This window comes from Mustela nivalis (assembly GCF_964662115.1).
Source record: "Mustela nivalis genome assembly, chromosome: 9".
NCBI lineage: Eukaryota > Metazoa > Chordata > Mammalia > Carnivora > Mustelidae > Mustela > Mustela nivalis.
Window position 1 is genome coordinate 117976888 of NC_139028.1, and position 18199 is coordinate 117995086.

The 18199-nt window shown below is 62.4% G+C and overlaps 1 protein-coding gene across 6 annotated transcripts in view; it reads right to left on the reverse strand.

Annotated features, from left to right (window-relative positions):
* KCNQ1 (potassium voltage-gated channel subfamily Q member 1) overlaps positions 1 to 18199 on the reverse strand; it is a 307094-nt gene that overhangs the window by 24084 nt on the left and 264811 nt on the right. For 4 of the 6 annotated variants that reach the window (XM_082749164.1, XM_082749166.1, XM_082749161.1 and 1 more), the window contains 2 exons: positions 12872 to 12985; positions 11536 to 11910 (listed from right to left, as the gene is read on the reverse strand). The exons of 1 other annotated variant lie outside the window; for it this stretch is intronic. In XM_082749164.1, the coding sequence (XP_082605290.1) occupies positions 11551 to 11910; positions 12872 to 12985 (474 nt within the window). In that variant the 3' untranslated portion in view covers positions 11536 to 11550. Of the gene's footprint in view, positions 1 to 11100; positions 11166 to 11535; positions 11911 to 12871; positions 12986 to 18199 lie in introns of those variants that run through there. One more of the 6 variants, XM_082749163.1, reaches the window with a different exon arrangement.

An 18199-nucleotide genomic window follows, 5' to 3' on the forward strand; every position in this document is an offset into this window, starting at 1 on the left:
ATGCAGAGCTCCGTTGCCTTATGTCCTTCGGGGTATCCTGTTGTCCTCACCCCGAGATGCCCCTCAGGGTGCATCACCTTCTGGCACTTTCCCTCTCTCACCCCACTCTCTCCCTTGGCCTGTGCTCAGCCCTCTACTTCCACTCAGATCCACAAGCCAGATGTGTTCCCTCCTGCCTCAGGGCCTTTGCACGTGCCGCCCCTTGTTTAGATGCTCTTGGCCTCCCTCTGCATAGTCTACCTAATTTTCACACATCCTTTCTGTTCGGATCACAGTGTGCTTCCATGGGATGCCTTTGCTAACTTCTGAGACAGGATCACAACTGCTGTGGTGTGCCCCCCAGCTTTCTTTATCACACTCAGCACGGTTCTAACTAAATGGCTGTCCCCACTCTCCCCCACCTCCAGGAGGACAACCCCCACGTGGGCAGGGTCTGGCCCACCTTGTCTGCTGCTGTACCCCAGGGCCTGGCCCCATGCTGGTACTTGTGTCAGTGTCCCACTGCTGCGGTGACAAGTCACCACATACTTAGGGTGCAGACACTGACCACCCCATAGCTCTGGAGGCCAGGAGCCCACGAGGCTAGAGTCATAGTGTCATTGGAGCTGTGCTCCTTCTGGAGGCTCCATGAACAAATCTGTTTCCTGCTTTTTCCAGCTTCTAGAAGCGCTGCCTTCCTTGGTTCATGGCCCCATCCTCCACCTTCACAGCCAACAGCCAAGAATCTTCTCTCCTCTCTAGACTTTGCCTCTACTGTCATGGCCTCTCCTCTGACTTTGACCTCCTCTGTCCCTCTTGTAAGGACCCTTATGATGACACTGAGCCCACCTGGACAAGCAAGGATAATCCTCATCTCGAGATCCCTGACTCAGTTGATCTGCAAAGTCTCCTTTGCTATATGAGGCAACAGGGAGTAGGACAGGACCCTGGGGCTGATATGTGACCACCATGCTCATGTGCACTTATAGAGAAAGGACACGGTTCCAGTGGAAGGTACCTGGGACCCCCTGGAGGAGGTGTCCTTCCAGGGGCACCTCGAGGACCAGCCAGGTAAGAGGGGGAGATGTTCCAGGCAAAGAGATGAAGGTGAACAACAGGGTGGCACCTCTGAGTGGCTTCCAAGACTTCCAGGGGGATGTGGGGAGGGAGGGAGGGAGATCAGGGCCCACCTCAAAGATCCGAAAGCCACCATGAACAGGCTAGAATGACAGTAGGGGGGGAAGACTGTCGGTGGCCATGGGTATGGAGCGCAGCACGATTCCGGACTTCACAGAACTCTCCAGCAGGCCTCTCTCTTCCTTGGCGTCCCCAGGGCTCTCTACCTGTCCTCCTTTGTTCTGGCTCAGGTCTGACGACCTCCCATCCCCTTGGAGCCTGGCCAGCCCCCGTGGGCCCCATGACCCCTGCCACCAGAGCAATGTTTCAGAACAGACAACAGCCCCCCAAAAGCTTTCGGGAGCTTCCACTGGGGTTGGTGTGAAGACCCAAGCTGCAGAATTCTCACCGTGCACCCCAGACTCATCCTGCCAGGCCCCAGTCAGTTTCCTATCCTCCCTCTTCCCCTGCACGAGGCCTTTACGCGTGTTGAGAGCCAGAGCCAGCAGGAGAGCCAGCCCTCAAGCTGTAACAGCCTCCTGAGCTACAGGTCCTGGAGATGAGGACTCACAAGATACCCAGGGTGCCCAACCTTCCCTGCGAAGCAAAAGCCACGCTGCAGGGGTGACCTCACCCTCAAGCAGGGCAAGCCAAATCAGCCTTCAGATTAGAGCTGATGTCCTTGGAGAGGCTGAAGGGCTGGACGTCTGCAAACAGAAGGGGATCGAAGATCCCAACCATGGAGGTGACGGCGGAGCATGGTGGAAGCAGTGAGCCAGGAAAGGTGAGGGCCCCCGAGGCTGGGGTTCCAGAGAGAGGGGTAGACCCGGTGAGGAACAGAGCCCATTGCATGGGTCTGCAGGGAGGACACAGAGGACGGAGCGGGAGCGATCAGACAAGACCTCTACATCACCAGGAGACCCACAGTGCTGTCGCAACTACCGCCCCTCGTCAGGAGCTGAGAACCACAGTGGGGGAAACAAACCGACAAAATGAGGATGTGGAGGAACTGAGTGCTTCTGCAAGCAAGCTCAAGTCGGTCGGCAACCAGCCTCGGCTGCCTCCACACGTGCACACAAAGGTCACAGTAACAACTTCCTCTGGCTCCCCAAGGAAGTCCACGCATTTCCAAAAGTCCGTGCCTTGGAGTAAAACCGGAATTAATAACCAAGAGGCCTGACGAGACTGACACACACAGAGCGTCACAGGATGTAGTTCTAAATGGTGCTTTGGGTAAAGAGAAACTAAATCGCAATTAAACCTATCTAGAAGGATCTACAGTGACAGCGAGAACATAGAGACACTGTGAGATGCGGCCAAAAGGGTATTCAGAGGAACAGTGATAGCAGTTTTAGGAAATCAGAAAGGTTAAGGATAAGCTTCAACTCAAGGAGGTGGAGGGAGAACACCAAAATGATTGCAAAGAAAGAACAAGAGAGGATAAAGGAAGACATTAGCAGAACAGAAAAATTTTCATGAAAACGGAATTGACCAGTAAAACCAACGGCTGGTTCTTTGGAGAGCCAATAATGTATGTAAGCGTTCGGCAAGTGACAAAAAATTAGGAACAGAAGGGGAGGAACATCTCTAAGAGCAGAGTGAGCTGAATACATCATGTCCTAGAAAACTAAAAACTTGATGGGATGAATCCTTTTTTAAGGAAAAATTGCCCAGTGGCTAATGAAGGAGACAATCCCAATAAACCGAAAGCCCCTGGAAGATGTGACATGACAGTCGCCTGCCCTCCTCCAGACAGGCTCAAGCCGAGCTTTTGGGGGGTGATTTCTGTACTATTTTTCGGAAGCAGGAAACATGGATCCCACGCAAAGTGTCCCAGCGCAAAGGGAAGATGGAGTGTTGCCTCATGTAGGAGATAAAGCCACACGCCCAACCTGGCCCAAACCAGCGGCAAACACAGATGCACCCTGTCCCCCCAGCACCACAGCGACACTGTAAGACAATGCACAGGATCTGGTGTCTCAGAGGCATTTCTAGAAGGCAAGGCCAGCTCGACCCTGGAGGCTGAGCAATGCACTAGCTCATGTAGTCTGCTTTGGCCCCGCCCCTGGCTTAGGGGTGTTTCCAACCTGACTCCTACCCCCACTGTGGGCAGGTGCTTCTGGGGTGTGTCTCCCGTCCCCTGCCCGTCCCGGGCATTCTTACTCCGGCGGGTCGTCTGTCTCCAGCCCCTCAGTCCCCCGCTCAGGGCCAGGCGTACAGCAGGCACCTGGGGGGCCCCTGTGGAACCGAGCTGGTGTTCACGGTAGCTCCACATGGCTATGGGTGACCTTCCCCACCAACCCCGGTTCTTGCACAAATGGGGTGTGCCTCTGGGATGGGAGGGATGGAGGGACGGGTGGGGGGTGGGGAGAGGACGGGAGGCAGCCGGGGTGATGGCTGAGACCCCAGCCCCCCTCCCCAGCCGGCTGACACGGATCGGACCCAGGGTCCTCAGGATCTCGAGGGGCAGGGGATTAGGTGCTCCGGAGTCGAACCAACCCATGGAGAGAAGGTGGCGTTCACATGACCTCTCAGGGGACAGAGAACCTGGGGCTCTGGCACAGGAAGGCAGGGGATTCGTCCCTGCGAGCCCTCACCAGATGCCTTCACCGTGTCCCTGAGTGCCTGGTAGTCCCGCGAGACCCTCGCCCCCAAGCACCCCGGGCGGTGCAGGTAGCGGCTGGCACTGGGGGGACGTGGCAGGGCCCAGCCCGAGAGAAGCACATTCTCCAAGGAACCAGGAGGACACGGTCTGAGGCCTCTCCGGGAAAGGCCCCACATTGCGACCCCAGGGCTTTTGAACCTGCTCTTTGCTTTGCCTGCTCTTTGCCTGGCTGGCTCCCTCCTGCTATGTGGGCCTCGGGTCCCACGAGACACCCTCAGGGCCCTGGAAGTCCGCTCCATTAGAACCCCCCATTCTTGCTGTTCTCAGACGGCTGTCTCGCTCGCTTGTTTCCTGATTCCTGTTTGTCCTCCCCAACACGTCACAGCCCCTTGGGGCCCCGGACCCCCGCCATCTTGGCCACCACTGATGCCTGGAGTGCGCGGGGCACGCCGGACACATGAATGAACACGCGGAGCAGTGGCTGAGAGCTAGGAGAAGACCCTCCTGAGTCCTGCTGAGCAGAAGCTCCAGGGCGAGTTCTGGCTGGTCTTTCCAAAGGGACAGGAGAGGCCTGACCTCCCTCCAGGCTGGAATGGGCAGCACAAAGAGGTGGGGGTCCTGCAGGGCTGGGGCAGGGGCGGTGGGGCTCGGCTGGAGGCGGGGCCCCTCACGCCACCTGCCTTCTGAAGTGGCAAGTGGGCTGTTCCCCCCTTCCCCCAACACAAGCCTGCTGGCCTGGGGGCAGCGGGAGGGACGCCTGTTGGGGAGGGCGTGGAGGGGACTGTGGTGGCAGCTGAGAGCAGGGCCTGGCAGGCTCAGGGGAAGGCCTGGGGAGGGGGACTCCGGGCAGCTGGTGCTGAGGACCTGTGGCCTGACAGGTGGGGCGGGGTGCGGGCCCGGCAGCTGAGCTGGAACAACTGGCGTCAGGGTGGGCCCCTGGGGCCACGTCACGGTGCCTGAGCTGTGTGCACCAGTGCGGGGGGTGGCGGCCGCGGGGGACCCGGTGCAGGAGAGGGGACAATGGGGGTCCCTCTGGGCCCCCCCCACCGTGGCGACGTGCCGTGCGGGCCCCCAGCATGGGGCTCAGACGTGTCACTGGCTTGGCCATCTGAGAAAGGCCTCGGTCTGCCTTTCCGAGCGCTCCTGGGCAGCCCTGGGGTCTGCACACAGTGGGGACAGGCGAAACAGGGTTCAGCACATGTGTGTCCCACTCTAGGGAACAGGAGAGGCGGGGCTCCCTCAGTGTGGACGCAGGCCGGAGAAGGGACCGAACTCGTGGTTTTTGTTTTTTGTTTTTTTTGACAGTCCTGCAGCTTCCCTGACAAGACACTCACTCAGATGTTACTGTGTTTGTGCCAGAAAAAGAGAAGCTGGTTTTGTGGATAACAGGGATTCGGGGACGGCAAAGAGTTAAACCAAGTAGGTTCTCCCGCGGGCCTTCTCAGGGCATTTGACACGCAGATAAGCATGTTCTGTGCAAAGGTGAGGGAGTGGGGCACAGTGGAGAAGGGAAAGTGTCTCCAGAAGGTTCCTGAGACTCTCCTGACCACAAACCCACGGTCCGAACTCTGAGCAACACGTCCCAAGGACTCGGGTTGCCTTCAGAGCGATGCTCTGCTCCGCTCTGGACCCTGGGTGGGAAGGACCGGCCCCGTGTGCGGCTCTGCTCCTGCTCCCCACCCTCGGAGGCTCCCACATGCTCTGTGGAGCTGGGACGGCCCCCACTTAAAGCCCCGGGCTCTGCCCTGTGGCCACGGAGCGCTGGCTGAGCCTCAGGAAGGCCCCAGGACCTGAAATTGGGGAACCTGCTCTTCCCCTGGGTGGGTGGACGGAGGGCAGGGAGGGCAGGCAGGCGCAGCTCGGGACCCTACGTGGCTGCCACGTTGGGGTCAGCTTGGCTCTGGGGCCACTGAAGTCTGTCAAGGCCGGGGGGAGGGGCGCCGACACGGCCCTGGTCCTGGGGTATGACGGGGTTCAAGGTAGCGCTCAGAAACTGGCTGCAGCCACGGAAAGAGCCGTCGTGGGTTCTGTCCAATGTAGTTGAAAACATCTGACTGTGACCACAAAAATGCTGGCATCCGGGTCTGCTGCAAAAACATTTTCATGTGAAATGCAAACGCGCTGCTGCCTGAGGAGCTCGCGCGTTAACCCTTGGAAGGGAGCGCAGGCAAAGCCACGGCCCGGCCCCCGCAGCCACGAGGCCCGGCCCGGCCCCCCACCCCCGGCGCAGGTGCAGGGCGTGCAGAACGCCCCTGGGCTCCGCTGCCCCGAGCGCGCCCCGCTCGGCCTCTGTCCTCTGTGTGCTCACGGCGTGGCGACAGCTCCGTCTGGGGCGTGACTTCCAGGGGCAGAGGGGCGGCCCCTCCTGGGGCCAGGCCGTGGCTCACAGGCGCACGGCACCCACTCAACAGGGTGTTGGGGGCGGCACACGGCTCGAGGCACATGCAGTGAAGCTCGTGGGGTCCGGGGGCATCCTGGAGTTGGGGGAGAGACGCAGTGATGAAAGGCAGAGGGCACCTGGGGTCCAGGGGGGCCTCTGAGAGGGGCCGCGTCTGAGGGATGAGTGGGAGGGTCGCGGGAGACGAAGGCCCCCCAGTGGGCGCGCACAGGTAGTCCCAGGAGCCACGGCCCCGCGGCCGCCCTCGGGCAAGCGCCCCCCTCCTCCGACACGCTGCTGCCTCAGCACGGTCCGGCCATGCGGCTCCCTGTCCCCCTCCAGGGCCGCAGGGCAAGCTCAGCTTTCTGGCGTGGGCGGAGGGAGGCCTGTCCCACACCAGGGCCTGGTGCTCCGGGAGCCGTTCTGGGCGGGGTGATCGCAGGGCCGGAGGACAAGCCGAACCCCCATTCTGATGGGCTTCGAAAGTCTGCCCAGACCGGCGGGGCAGCCCCGGGGGCCCTCAGCGTCCCCAGCACTGAGCACTACTCTCCTATTTAGTCCTCGCCAGCGCGCCCTCCACGGCCCGCCTTCCCAGGCCTGAATCTGGGGGCGCCTGGCCCAGCGGCCGCCGTCGTGGCCGTGGCACTTTCTCCTGCCGTGTGTGAGCCCGCTGCACGCCGAGGCCCGGTCTGTGCACGCTCTCGCTGCGTACGCCGCGCAGGGGTGGCCCAAGAACGGGGAGATCGAGTCTCACTCCCTGAAACGGGCCATGCTGGGAGGGGGTGCGCCGAAGGGCCTCGGGCCGGCCACCGTGTGCAGGCCGGGCCTCCAGCTGTCCGCATTCATCTTGCGCGGGCGACCCTCACCCAGGGCTGTGTGTACACTCCGGCCCCCAGTGCCAGGGGCCGCCTGCCAGGGAATGTGTCCAGCTGGTCCAGCCCCCCGGGCCCGCCACCCCCCGCCCCCAACAGGTGCGGGTGACTCAGCGCAGGCAGCTGTCGGTACAGCCCGGAGACCCCTGAGCAGCCTCGGCCGAGGGCGGGGCCTCCGAGTTCCGGGGGATTCTGGCCCGAGGGTGTGGGGGTAGCTCAGCCCGGGGCCTCGGTCTCCTTCTCTGCCCCCACTCTTGTGGGGCCTCCAGCACCTCCTGCTCCTTTTTGGTGGGCAGAGGGGGTGGGTGGGGGGTCCTCCGGGGAGGGGCTCGGATCACCCTTTCGTTCGCACAGGCCTGGGCCTGGGGGTGTGGATGGTGCCAGTGCCGTGGGACGATGTTGGCAGGCCAGGCTGTCCTGAGAGCCCTGTCTTCCTTGGGGTTGGCCACTGCAACAGGATACTCTGTCCCCACTCCCGAAGGCTCTGGAAGGGGCACCAGGGACCTGGATGTACAGAGGAGGAGGAGCTCTAAGACCTCCTTTGACTCTGGGCCAGGAGAAGGGCCCCAGCCTGTCTCCTTGGAACCTAGCGACGCACCTCGGGCCCCTCACGGAGCCCAGGGCCCCACGGGGGCCCCTGCGCGGCTGTGCGCGAGCCAGAGCTGCAGACTCGACACACTTTCTCCCCACGGCGGCCCCGGACGCAGGGGGTCAGGCAGGCCAGAAAGCAGATGCGGAGCACCTTCTCACGAGCGGGGACGAGTCCCGAAGGGATATGGCTCAACACTTAGGCCTTGGCAGGATGGCAGACTTGTTTGCTCTGAGGTGCATGGAACAGGGAGGGAAGCCAGCCTTGAGGGCTCGAGGCCCACACAGTCCTTCTCTGAGGGGTCCTTGCTCGAATCTCTCCGCCGAGCCTGCTGGTCTGCGCACTCCCTAGCTCCCTCCCCTCTGTCCGTCTTCCGTCCCGTCCACGACGCATCCATCCACCCACCTACCTACCACGCTCCACCGCCCCGTCCCCTCCGCCCGTCCATCCACCCACTCACCACCTACCATCCACCCTTCCACTACGTCATCCCATTAGTCCGTCCAACCCTCCGCCCACCCACTCCCCGGATGTGCATCCCTCCACCATCCCAGTCCGTCCGTCCGTCCACTCACCTGTCCGTCCATCACCCGACCCCCACTCACACCCACCCCTCCACCATCCCGTCGCGTCCGTCCGTCCGTCCACCCTCTCTCCTCCCTCCCTTCCTTTCCTTCCCCGTGTCCCTTTCTTCCCCTTCTCCCCGTGCGAAGCTTTCTCTCTACCTCCCCAGCCACCCAGGGCCCAACCGCACTGACTCACACCACCCCGCCCCTGCCGCGGGCCCGAGTGCCCGCTTTCCCTCTTTCTGTCAGCAGTGCGCAGCCGCCTCCCGGGTATCTCGTAGCAATGGCAAGACGATCGAAAGGCCTTGAGGACGCAGCCACTGGCCTCTGGAGGGACAGTCGCCACCAGCTAAAAACAGACCAGGACCAAGAGGCTCTATTCCGTCTCTGTCTCGTGAGCTCCCGCCTCTCTCCGCAGGGGACACACCCCACGAGGCCGAATGGCCCCAGATCAGAGGAGATGACGGGGACGGGCCCTGGTGGTGGGGTCAGGGCTCGGTGACCAGGTATGGGGTGGATGGAGAGGGGGCTCTCAGGGTCTTGGGTGACGTTGTGCGTGGGGCCATCTGCTGAGAAGGCCAGCACCCGAGGCGGGCGGCCTGGGGAGAGGAAGCGGAAGCACCTGGTCTTGGCCCAGCGGGTGTGGAACACGGCGGCCACCGATGTGGGCTGGGCCCGTGCTGGCGTCCTGGGGTCGTGTGGGCTTGAAGTGGCATTTACGGGGTGGTCAGAGCCCCCACTGAACTTCCTGGGCGTTGGTGAGCTGGGGTAGATGCCGTCTGCTCCTGCCTGCCCCTCTGACCTGCACCGAGAGGGAGATGGCGGTGGGGCTTGGCTTGGCCTTTGTTTGTGGTCAGTTCATCCGGACAGCAGGGCCACCACAGACTCGGCCCAGCACTTTCTGCATGCCAGGCTCTGGTCCAGGCACAGGGCTTTGGGAGGGACAGGTCCACACCAGCCCTGACATGGCGGGACTTCTGTTCCTGGTGGGGAGCCGGCCACCCCAGCCAGGGCTCTGGGGTCAGAGACCCAAAGGTGGCGCAGGGATCAGGGTGTCGGTTGGGAGAGAAGCAGGAGCGACCTGCGGCCCCAGGTGGGACCGCGTGGCTGGCCGGCCATGGTCCAGCTCCAGAGTGCCCTTTGCATGGGCCGAGGGGCCTAGGACAAGTCCCCTGGAGGCTGGCGGGCCACACGGGAGCTTCCGGCAGGTAAGGCTAGGAGGGCCGTGTGAGGCTGTGGGGCCCATGGGCCGTGGAAAGGCGCCTGGATTGCATTCCAGGAAGAAGGGGCTTTAGGCAGGGAGCGCGTGGTCTGGTTTATGTTTGCAACGTCCCTCCGGCCACTGCGCGGAGACAGGAATGTCGGGGGGAGAGGGAAGGCCGGCGCCCCTTGGGATGGGCCGGCCCTCGTCTTTGGGAAGGAAGGCTGCGTGTGTACATGCTGTTCCCGCCGGCCGGAAATGCCCTTCCGGCCCGGGCAGAGGCTGCCGTGGAAGGAGGCTGGGTCTGCAGTCCCTTCCCCGTCACTTAGGACCCGTGCCCCCGGGTGTCTTCCCTCCCTCTTTCCATACCTCCGTCTTCTCAGCTTCAAATGACCTTGGTGAACCCCCCCTGCAGGGCTACAGTGAACCTGACTGACCTCAGGGCCCGCCTCTTCCAGGCAGCCCTCCCTGGGTACCCACAGCTCAGGTGATTTCCTCCTCCTGGGCATCTCTGCCCTTTGGACATTACAGGGACACTAGACACGCAGTAGCCCCTCACCTCTGTGGACGGCTAGCCCAACAGACAAGGAGTTCACTGTGGGGGCACTAGGCTTTGGGTCCTGCCGTGTTCCCCCAGCAGAGCCAGGAGCCACGTGCCCGAGGGGCATAAACAGCAGCGAGTCCCTCACTGGGGCCAAGGACATGGCCCCCAATGCCCTGGCCTCTGCAGTCCGGGACTCAGGACCCCTGTGGGTGTGTGTGGGGCCTCCCTCCCCATGGACAGTCCAGACCCCGTGTGCAAATAGGGCCTGTTTTTGCCGATAGGACAGTTGTGTATGTCCCGGTGTGCCAGGCAGCCAGACGGGCAGCAAGGAGCTGGGGCCTGGTCCTGCTGTCGGGGGGGGCTGGGAACAGAGCCCTCGTCCCCGTCCCAGATCACCAGGAGGGATGAAGAGAAGGGGGAGGGGAGGGAGGAAGTCCGCGCACTGGAGCCGTGTGTGTGCAGGCCTGCGCAGGCTGCTCACACTCCAGGGTCCTGCTCTAACCCTAGGGCGGGGTGTCTTACACCGAGGCAGGGGTGAGGCCCAGAGGGGTTTGGAGACCCTCCAGAGTAGAGGTGCTGGAGGTACTGCAGGATGCGCAGCTAAAAATTGGGATTTTTAGATAAACCATGAACTTTTCTTTAGCATAAAATGTAGGAAATATCTGGGAATACACTTACACAAAAACCCTCATTCATCCGAGGTGTCCTACATTTTTTCCCTCTTTTGCTAGAACTGGTGACCTTCTCGGAGGCCCTGTGGCTCGGGAGAGGCTTCCAGACTTGGGGCCCCCAGCGGTCCCTGGGCTACGAGGCCTGCTTTCGGGGTGTGGCCCCGTCTTCCTGCTGCGGGGACCGGCCTGGCTTTTCGGTTCCCCCTTCAGAGCAGCACTGGGGACGGGGGCCCCGTGGGCCGGCCCACACTCCTCACTTCCCTCTGCCCTTCTCGGGTACCGCGGAGCCCACTGGGTCAGAAAGTCTCAGCCCCCGCGCCCCTACTGCTGGCCAGCGGAGGTGGCTTCCCGATCTCCCTCGGGCAGGCCGGTCCCAGGGAGGAATTCTAACCGCAGTCCCCTGGCCACCTTCCCTCCGACCTCCAGGCCTGGAAATCCTGCACCGCCCCGCTCAGACAGCAGCCCCGAGCCACGGGCCTGCCACCCAACGTGGCCCATGGGCTGTTGAAAGCCCTTCGCCGCCTTCCGCACCTCTGAGCCCTGGATCCAGACACACCTGAAGCCACTTCTCTCTGGGACTTGGCTGGTGTGGGAGTCAGCACGCCACCTTCCTCGTGCCGGCAGTTCTGGGGTGAGTTTCTATTTCTCGAAACGGAAAGTTGGGTTTCAGGACCAGATTTCTGGGTGAGGGCTCAGTGCAGGGGTGAGACTGCCCGATTCGGCTTCCCTAAGGAGGGGTTGACACAGCGGGGGCCTGCGGGGCAGCAGGCTGAGGGGCAGCGGGGAAGGAGCGTGGTGGGCCCGTGGGGCTGGATGCGGGGTTCACCTGGGACTGGCCCGTGCTGCTGCTGGGCGTTGAGCTGGGAGGGCTCCGAGGCGACACCTGCCCCTGCAGCCGCCCATGGGACAGTGCCCAGGTCTGCACGGCCCCTCCCGTGCCAGGACCACCACTGGGACTTGGCATGACTCGTCCCCATTCTGCAGGTAAGGAAACTGAGGCTAGAACCCTCAACCTGCATGAGGGTTGGCACTACAGGTCAGAGGCAAGGCTGGGGCTGGAACCCCCGCTGCCGGAACCCCCGGGCCCAAGAGTCGGGGCTGGGAACTTGGGAGGGGGCTGTTGGGGACTGAGAGGTGGGCAGGGCCGTGCGCTGGGCAAGTGACCCTGGCGGAGAGAGTGGGCGCCTCTGCCATCATGGTGAGAATGAGTCCGGCCTGCCCACCGGCCCATGGGGACGAGAGACCCTGACTCATGGCATGTTCTTGTGGCCCTGGCGAGCACCAGCACCCCTGCGGGCGCCTGCGTGAAGTCTGATGGTGGTGACGTGGCCTCACCGACGGTGGCCTCAGCGAGAGCTCCCTCGTCTCCAGGCGCCGTGGACCCTCTCCGCTCCCCGTTACGTTACAGACAGGACGACAGTCTCAGCAACGCGACCTCTCTCGCTGCCGCCAAGCTGCCCCTTCCGGTCCTCCCAGCAGCCCTGCCACCCCGGGAGCAGAAGGTAGAACCGACTCAGGAGGCCTCCACCCTGCCCTGTGCGGTCCCACGGCCGCCGTAGCCGGTGGCAACTCGCGCCGACGGGCTGGGCGCCACGGGAAGGGCTTCACCATGGGAAGGGCTCTGCATTTAATCCTCCCTGCCCTGGGGGGGTCTGGGCAGGTGTCCCCAGAACCATAGCCTGACAGAGGGCGAGAGGCTAGCTGCCCAGACCCCAGACGGCAGATCGCCCTGGCCGGGATCTCTGGGGATGACGGGCCGTGTGCCTCGGGCTGACTCCACCCGAGGGGAGAAGGTCTCGGGCTCAGGGGCTTCCCACCAGCCATGCGGGAGGGGGCACGGTGTGACAGCAGGGGGTCCCCTGGCCAGGCCGTGGCACAACCGAAGTATGTGGTATGGGACAGAGACATCCTGGTGAGCCGGGGGCCGGGGGCGTGCCGAGGCCAGGCCCACCAAATGCCATGCGGAGAAACTGCCTGCAGCACTGAGGGGGTAGTGGGGACACAGGACGGGGGGTGAGGTTCTCACCTATCCCTCTGCCACACGGGCGTGTCTTCCCCGTGGGCTCCCAGCCGCCAGCCCCGTGCTTCCAGACAAGCCCTCGGAACCAGAGCCCCCCACACAGGGACACATGGTGTCCGTCAGGGCGGTGGCTGGTACCCCACCCATCACAGCTGACACAGCTTAATGCCAGCAAGCCCATCCGCGCTCGGACCCCGAGCAAACATCTGAAAACGCTCGGAACATGAAAGAGAGGCCAGGCTGACCAGAGACAGAGGATCAGGAAGCGAGGTGATCTCAAGATGTGAAAATGTATCTGGAATCCCCGGAAAGATTCCAGAAACTGTTACACCCACCAGGCAAGGGCAGGAGCAGACCCCAAATGGGAGAGAGCAAGAGGACAGGACACTGGAGACAGGGCGGCCGATGCAACGTCACCGACCAGGGCAAGGTCGAGGACATAATCCTACAAGTAGAAAAGAGAGAAAGAGACATCGAAGATTCATTTAAAATGTCTTCCCTCTGGTTAAGAGGAATTCAGAAGAGATAACAAGGATATGTCATGAAGAACATGGTCAGAAATAATAAAGAGAACCTTCTGGAATTCAAGGACTCAAGTCCCCAGAGGGTCTGCCAGATACTACACACCCTCGGTGGACAAAGTCGGCCACGAGGGAACCTCGCTGGGAAAGGCAGCCCCCCAGGCTAGGATGTAGATACAGACGAATTCCAGGGAACAGAGCAAGGGGATTCTTGGGGCTAAGGCAGGCAGGAGAGGTAGCACACAAAGTCTGGAGGCCAGAAGACCTCGGGATGGGCCTGCACGAAAACTTGCAGTTCTACACCTGGTTCAACTACCGACAGGCACGAGGGTTGAGTGAAGCTATTTCCGGATGTGCTGAGCACTCAGAATGCTTGCCTTCCACGCCAGTAAGTCCCACCTGGGATCGTCATAAAGGCAAGTTCTAGGATGATGCTAGCCAGGAGGCTTCAGGAGGACAAGCCCCGATTGGAGTAGGAAAGAAGGCGGGATCCGAAGGGAACAGGGCCAGGACACGGCGGGGGCGGGCGGGCGGCCGAGGGGCAGGACAGCAGCCTGGATCTGGGCATGTGGAGGGGACAAGGGGAGAAGGACAGCAGGAAGCGAGCAAGGACTATGGGACCCTCCAGAGCTGATCCCTCGAGGAAGAAATCTGTCTAACCAAGAGACTAATTAGAACTGAAATAAAGTACAGAGGAGTGGGCGGCAGGTGAGCCCCGACGCCATCTTAACGCGGGATCAAGGTAAACCCATGGCGGGGAGTAGGGCCTGGCCAGGGCTCGTGGTCCTGACCACAACACGGACACGACTCACCCGGGACGCAGCGAGGCGGGCCGGGTCTCAGCCTCGCTCACCACCACGTGACGTTGAAAGACCACAGAACCCACAAGGACTCCTACTTCCCACATTTTAGGATGCTCCCCTGCCCCCAGACCTGAAAGTGATGTTTAGAAATGAGCGTCTCCTTTGGTGAAGACACGTTTATCTACATTCAGCACTTTTTGATTTCACTCTTTTCTTTGTTGAGAAAAATGAATAAATCACAAGTAGCACTACCGTATTTATAATAATTCCTGGCTGTCTGTCCCCATCCTGCCATCCGTCCACGCACGCGCGCGTAGATCCAGCCCCACCCTTCAACCACACACCCGTTCAGCGACTACGCCTTCTCCCACTGTTGTTTTCTGGGCAACACGCACCCCCGTGTCTCAGACGCGGCCCCTCACATTAAAGAGATAACAAGGGTTATCCTCAGGGACAGAAGGGAAGCTCGGGAGGTTTTCACTTTTGGTTTTGGACCTTTCTGTGCTGTTTGAATTTTCTAGACATTCAAGTAGACCTAAAACATCTATCTGAACACTTTCGTTGAATGAAATCGGTGACTGTCATTTATGAAGAAATCAGGGTCTGTTTCCTCCTCGTCAGGCCTGCACCGAAACCGGAAATTCATAGCAGCCTGGAGAGCGAGTTTCAGGCGCCGTCCCTCGGAGGTCTCCCCCAGTCCTCCGGCCCTGTCCCCACGCCCTGTCCGCTCCTGCGCGGTCGGTATCTGGGTCTGGTGTTTCTGATCGGGGGCAGCCCCGTCAGGCCAGGGGCGCCGTCCTGTCCCCCCAGCAGCGGCGGCGGCACATTCCCTGCCTGGGACCGGTGAGGAGCTTGGGCAGGGGCGGCAGACGCCGGGTCAGCCTGGAGACGGTCGCCTCAAGCCGCGGCCCACCAGGCTGTCGAGGCCCCAGGCAGATGGCGTCCAACCTCTGTCTGGCGCCTGGCAGGGGGCGGGGAAGACAAACCCACAACAGTGCCCACAGTGGTGCCCACAAGAGGGGGCGGGAGCCGAGAGCTTCCCCTTGCCACGTGCCGGGCGCCTGGCCAGGTGCGGCGCAGACAGGGCTGCAGGTAACCCTGGCCCGGGGCCCGGAGTCCGTGCCCCCCCCCGTCTCCTCCTTACAGACGCAGAAGCCAAGGCTCAGAGGGGCCGCGTGGGGGGCCTGGGGTCACGCCGCTAGGAAGCGGGGAGGCAAGGGTCCGCACCCGGCCTTCTCTGCTGGGAATGCCACTCGCGCCCCCGACAGGCGAGATGGCGGCGCTTCGGGGAGCTGGGGAGGCCCGGGAAGGAGGCTTCGGGATGGCGACGGGGGAGGCGCACGGGCTGGGGCAGCAGTGGCGCCGCAGACCCGGAGGTGGGTGGCCGGGCTGCTCTCTGCGCTCCGGAAGGCAGGGCCGCCGTCCTCCGGGCCTCCTGAAGGCAGGGGACCGCAGAGACAGAGGCGGGCGAGGCGGTGGGGTGGGCTCTCTCCAGGAGACCCAAGACGCGAGGGGCGGCGCGGTCACCCCACATCCTGGTCTGCCCCCGCCCCAGCTGGGCGGCCCCTGAGGGCGGCCGAGAAGGGGGGCAGAGAGAGGTCACTGAGGCCCGCATGTGGGGGGAGTCGGGGAAGAGGACGGGAGAGAGTGGGGTGTGGTGACAGGAGGGGGGACCGGGAAGACTGGGGGGGTCCTGGGGAGTCCCTGAGCTCGGGGACGCCGGGGCTCCGGGCGGGTCTGGGACGAGCTCCGTCAGGGCACCGCACTGGGCCGCGCTGGGCCTGTCTCGAGGCCACGCGTCCCGGGCAGGCCGCCGTGCCCGGTGCGGAGCAGGAGGGCCCCGCCCGGCGGTGGCCGGCCCAAGGAGAGCCGAGGGCCTGCGGGGCGTGTTCCAGGGAGAGATTTCTTAGTGAAACAAAAGCATATTTTTTCAGGCGGCACGGCCTGTGCAGTTACCTCATGACGTCGCCTTGGCCCGGGGCCCAGAGCAGGCGGCGGGAGGCCTGGCCGGCGGGCGGCTCGAACCCTCTCCCGCGCGGTCCGAACCCTCTCCCGCGCGGTCCCCGCGGCCGTCCTTATCTGGTCCGTGACATCAAAGCGGGGGCCTTTCATGAGCGAGTGCAAACAGCACAGCGAGGCCCCCGGGCCAATTAGCTCCGGGGCGGGCGGGAGGCCTTTCAGAGGGAGGCCGGGCTCCTCCGGCTGCGGCAGCTCGTCAAACTCGATGAAATATTTGCCCAAAGCTCATTATAATAATGAACCTGCATTTCTTTCCCCAAGAGAATAATTAGCAGACTTCCAAATGGCTCAAAGCGGCAATTTAAAAACTGCCCCCCCCCGCCCCCGTTCACTGTCGCATTTAGTTCGTTTTGTGACAAGGAAATGTTGACGCTTCTGGGAAGAGCCGCGACTCTCTCGCGCCCGGCCCGGGCGGCCACTTGGCTGGGTCCCTCTGCCTCTGGGCCGCTCCTCCGTCTCTAAATGGGGAGCCGGTGTGGAGGCTGGACTGGCTGAAGGCCTAGGAGAGGCTCTGGGGCCGGGGCTGGGGAGGGCATCGCGACGAGCCCCAACTCGGGGAGTGACCCCCAAGGGGGCCCCGAGCCTCACTGTGCCCCCGGCAGTGGCCCGAGGCTGCCCAGCCCACGGAGGGAACGGGTTGGGGTGTGCGGCCGGCAGGCAGGCTGGGAGTGGGTACGGACAGGGAGCCCCGGGGAGACACGAGGCACAGTCTTCCCAGTGGCTCCCAGCAAGCAGAGCGGCAAGGTCCCGGTGCCTGGCCACTGACCCAGCCTGGACGAGAGGGTCGAGCGGGTCCCAGGTCCCCCAGCCCAGCTCGGGGTCACCGTGCTTCCCAGACAAGGTGGCCCAGACCCTCAGACTCTCTTCCCTCCATGCCTCCTGCTTCCCCTTTCCCCCTTGTTGGAACAAGAACCACTCAGGACGGAACGTTTTGGAAAATAGAGGAAAATCTCCCCAAACGTGCAGCTAGAGGCCCACCCCCAGGAGACCGAGGGCAGGCACAGCCCATGCTCCTGCGAGGTGGTGTTCGACACGTACACACGTACACTGCCCGCGGGGACCGGGCGGTGCCCTGTTCGTCTCCGAGTCACCTCGTACACCGGGCCTTCTCCCAGGTCCCTGGAAGCCTCACACCGTCCCCCCTGCTCGAACGTCGGCCGGGCGGTCCGTTTCTGATGTTTCACTGTTAAAACAAGACTGTGATCGGCCGGTTTGCTTCAACTGGTGTTTGGGTCACCTCGGATCTGTTTTTGGGGCAGACGCCTGGGCAGAGGGTGACAGGGTCACAGTGAGAGCCGCAGTCTGACCCACGTCATCGGAACACTTTCTGGAACGGGCACCAGAGTCTAGGCCCATCTCGTTCTGGGCGTCACCAGCACAGAACTCACATTCATTTTTGCTGACCTCGCATCTCTCCATTTAGGTTTTTAGACCGAGGGTTTGCGAGCTTTTCTGTCAAGGGCCAGGTGGCGAATATCTTAGGTGTTGAGGGTCTCATGGTCTCTGTTATGGCTCCTGGGCTCTGCCGTTGCCTCGGGAGGGTGGCCAGATGCAGATCCTACATGAGTGGGCATGGCTGTGTTCTAATAAAACTTTATTTAGAGAAGCAGTTCAGGGGCCGGATCAGACCTCCAGGCTGTGGTTGACCAGCCCTGTCTTTGAGGACAGAAGCAGTGAAGCATCTTTTCAGTCTTTGTGACCCTTCATTTTTGAACCCTCCTTCCAGTTCTTGGACACCCCCTTTATGCTTTTTTACTAAAAAACATCTTTCCATCGTCACCTGCGGTTTTTGGTGGGAAGGGTCTGGCAGGGAGGGGCATAGCGGGGCAGCCTTGCTCCCTGTTTCCGGCTCTTCGCCCCATAGCAGAGCTGGATGGAGGCCCCCACTGTCTGCTGCCTGTGGGCTGGCTACTCACACCCTCTTCCCACTTGTGCCTTTACAACGGTTTCGATTTTGCATCTACGGCCTCATCACCTTCGGTGTCTCGCTCGTGTCCCTACAGTGATGCAGTAGCTTAAATTTTCCCCCCAAACAGCTGGTGTCACCAACGTCCTATCTGGTTTGTGATGCTGCTTAGTCTCCCCGGTGCAAAGCGTTATCACTGGTCCCCTGCAAAAAGCCCTGCGGGTTGGGGACAAAGCCTACCGTGTGGCTCAGAGCTATGAGGCTGTGCGCCCAGGCGTCCTCGAGGACCATGGAAGGGTGGTGGTGCCTGCTGCACCGGAGGCAATCAGGGCACCTGGCGCTGGGGGTGTGGCGTCAGGCTCCCAGGTGAGGCTGGTCCCACCCGTCTAAGAGCCGTGACCAGGACGTGG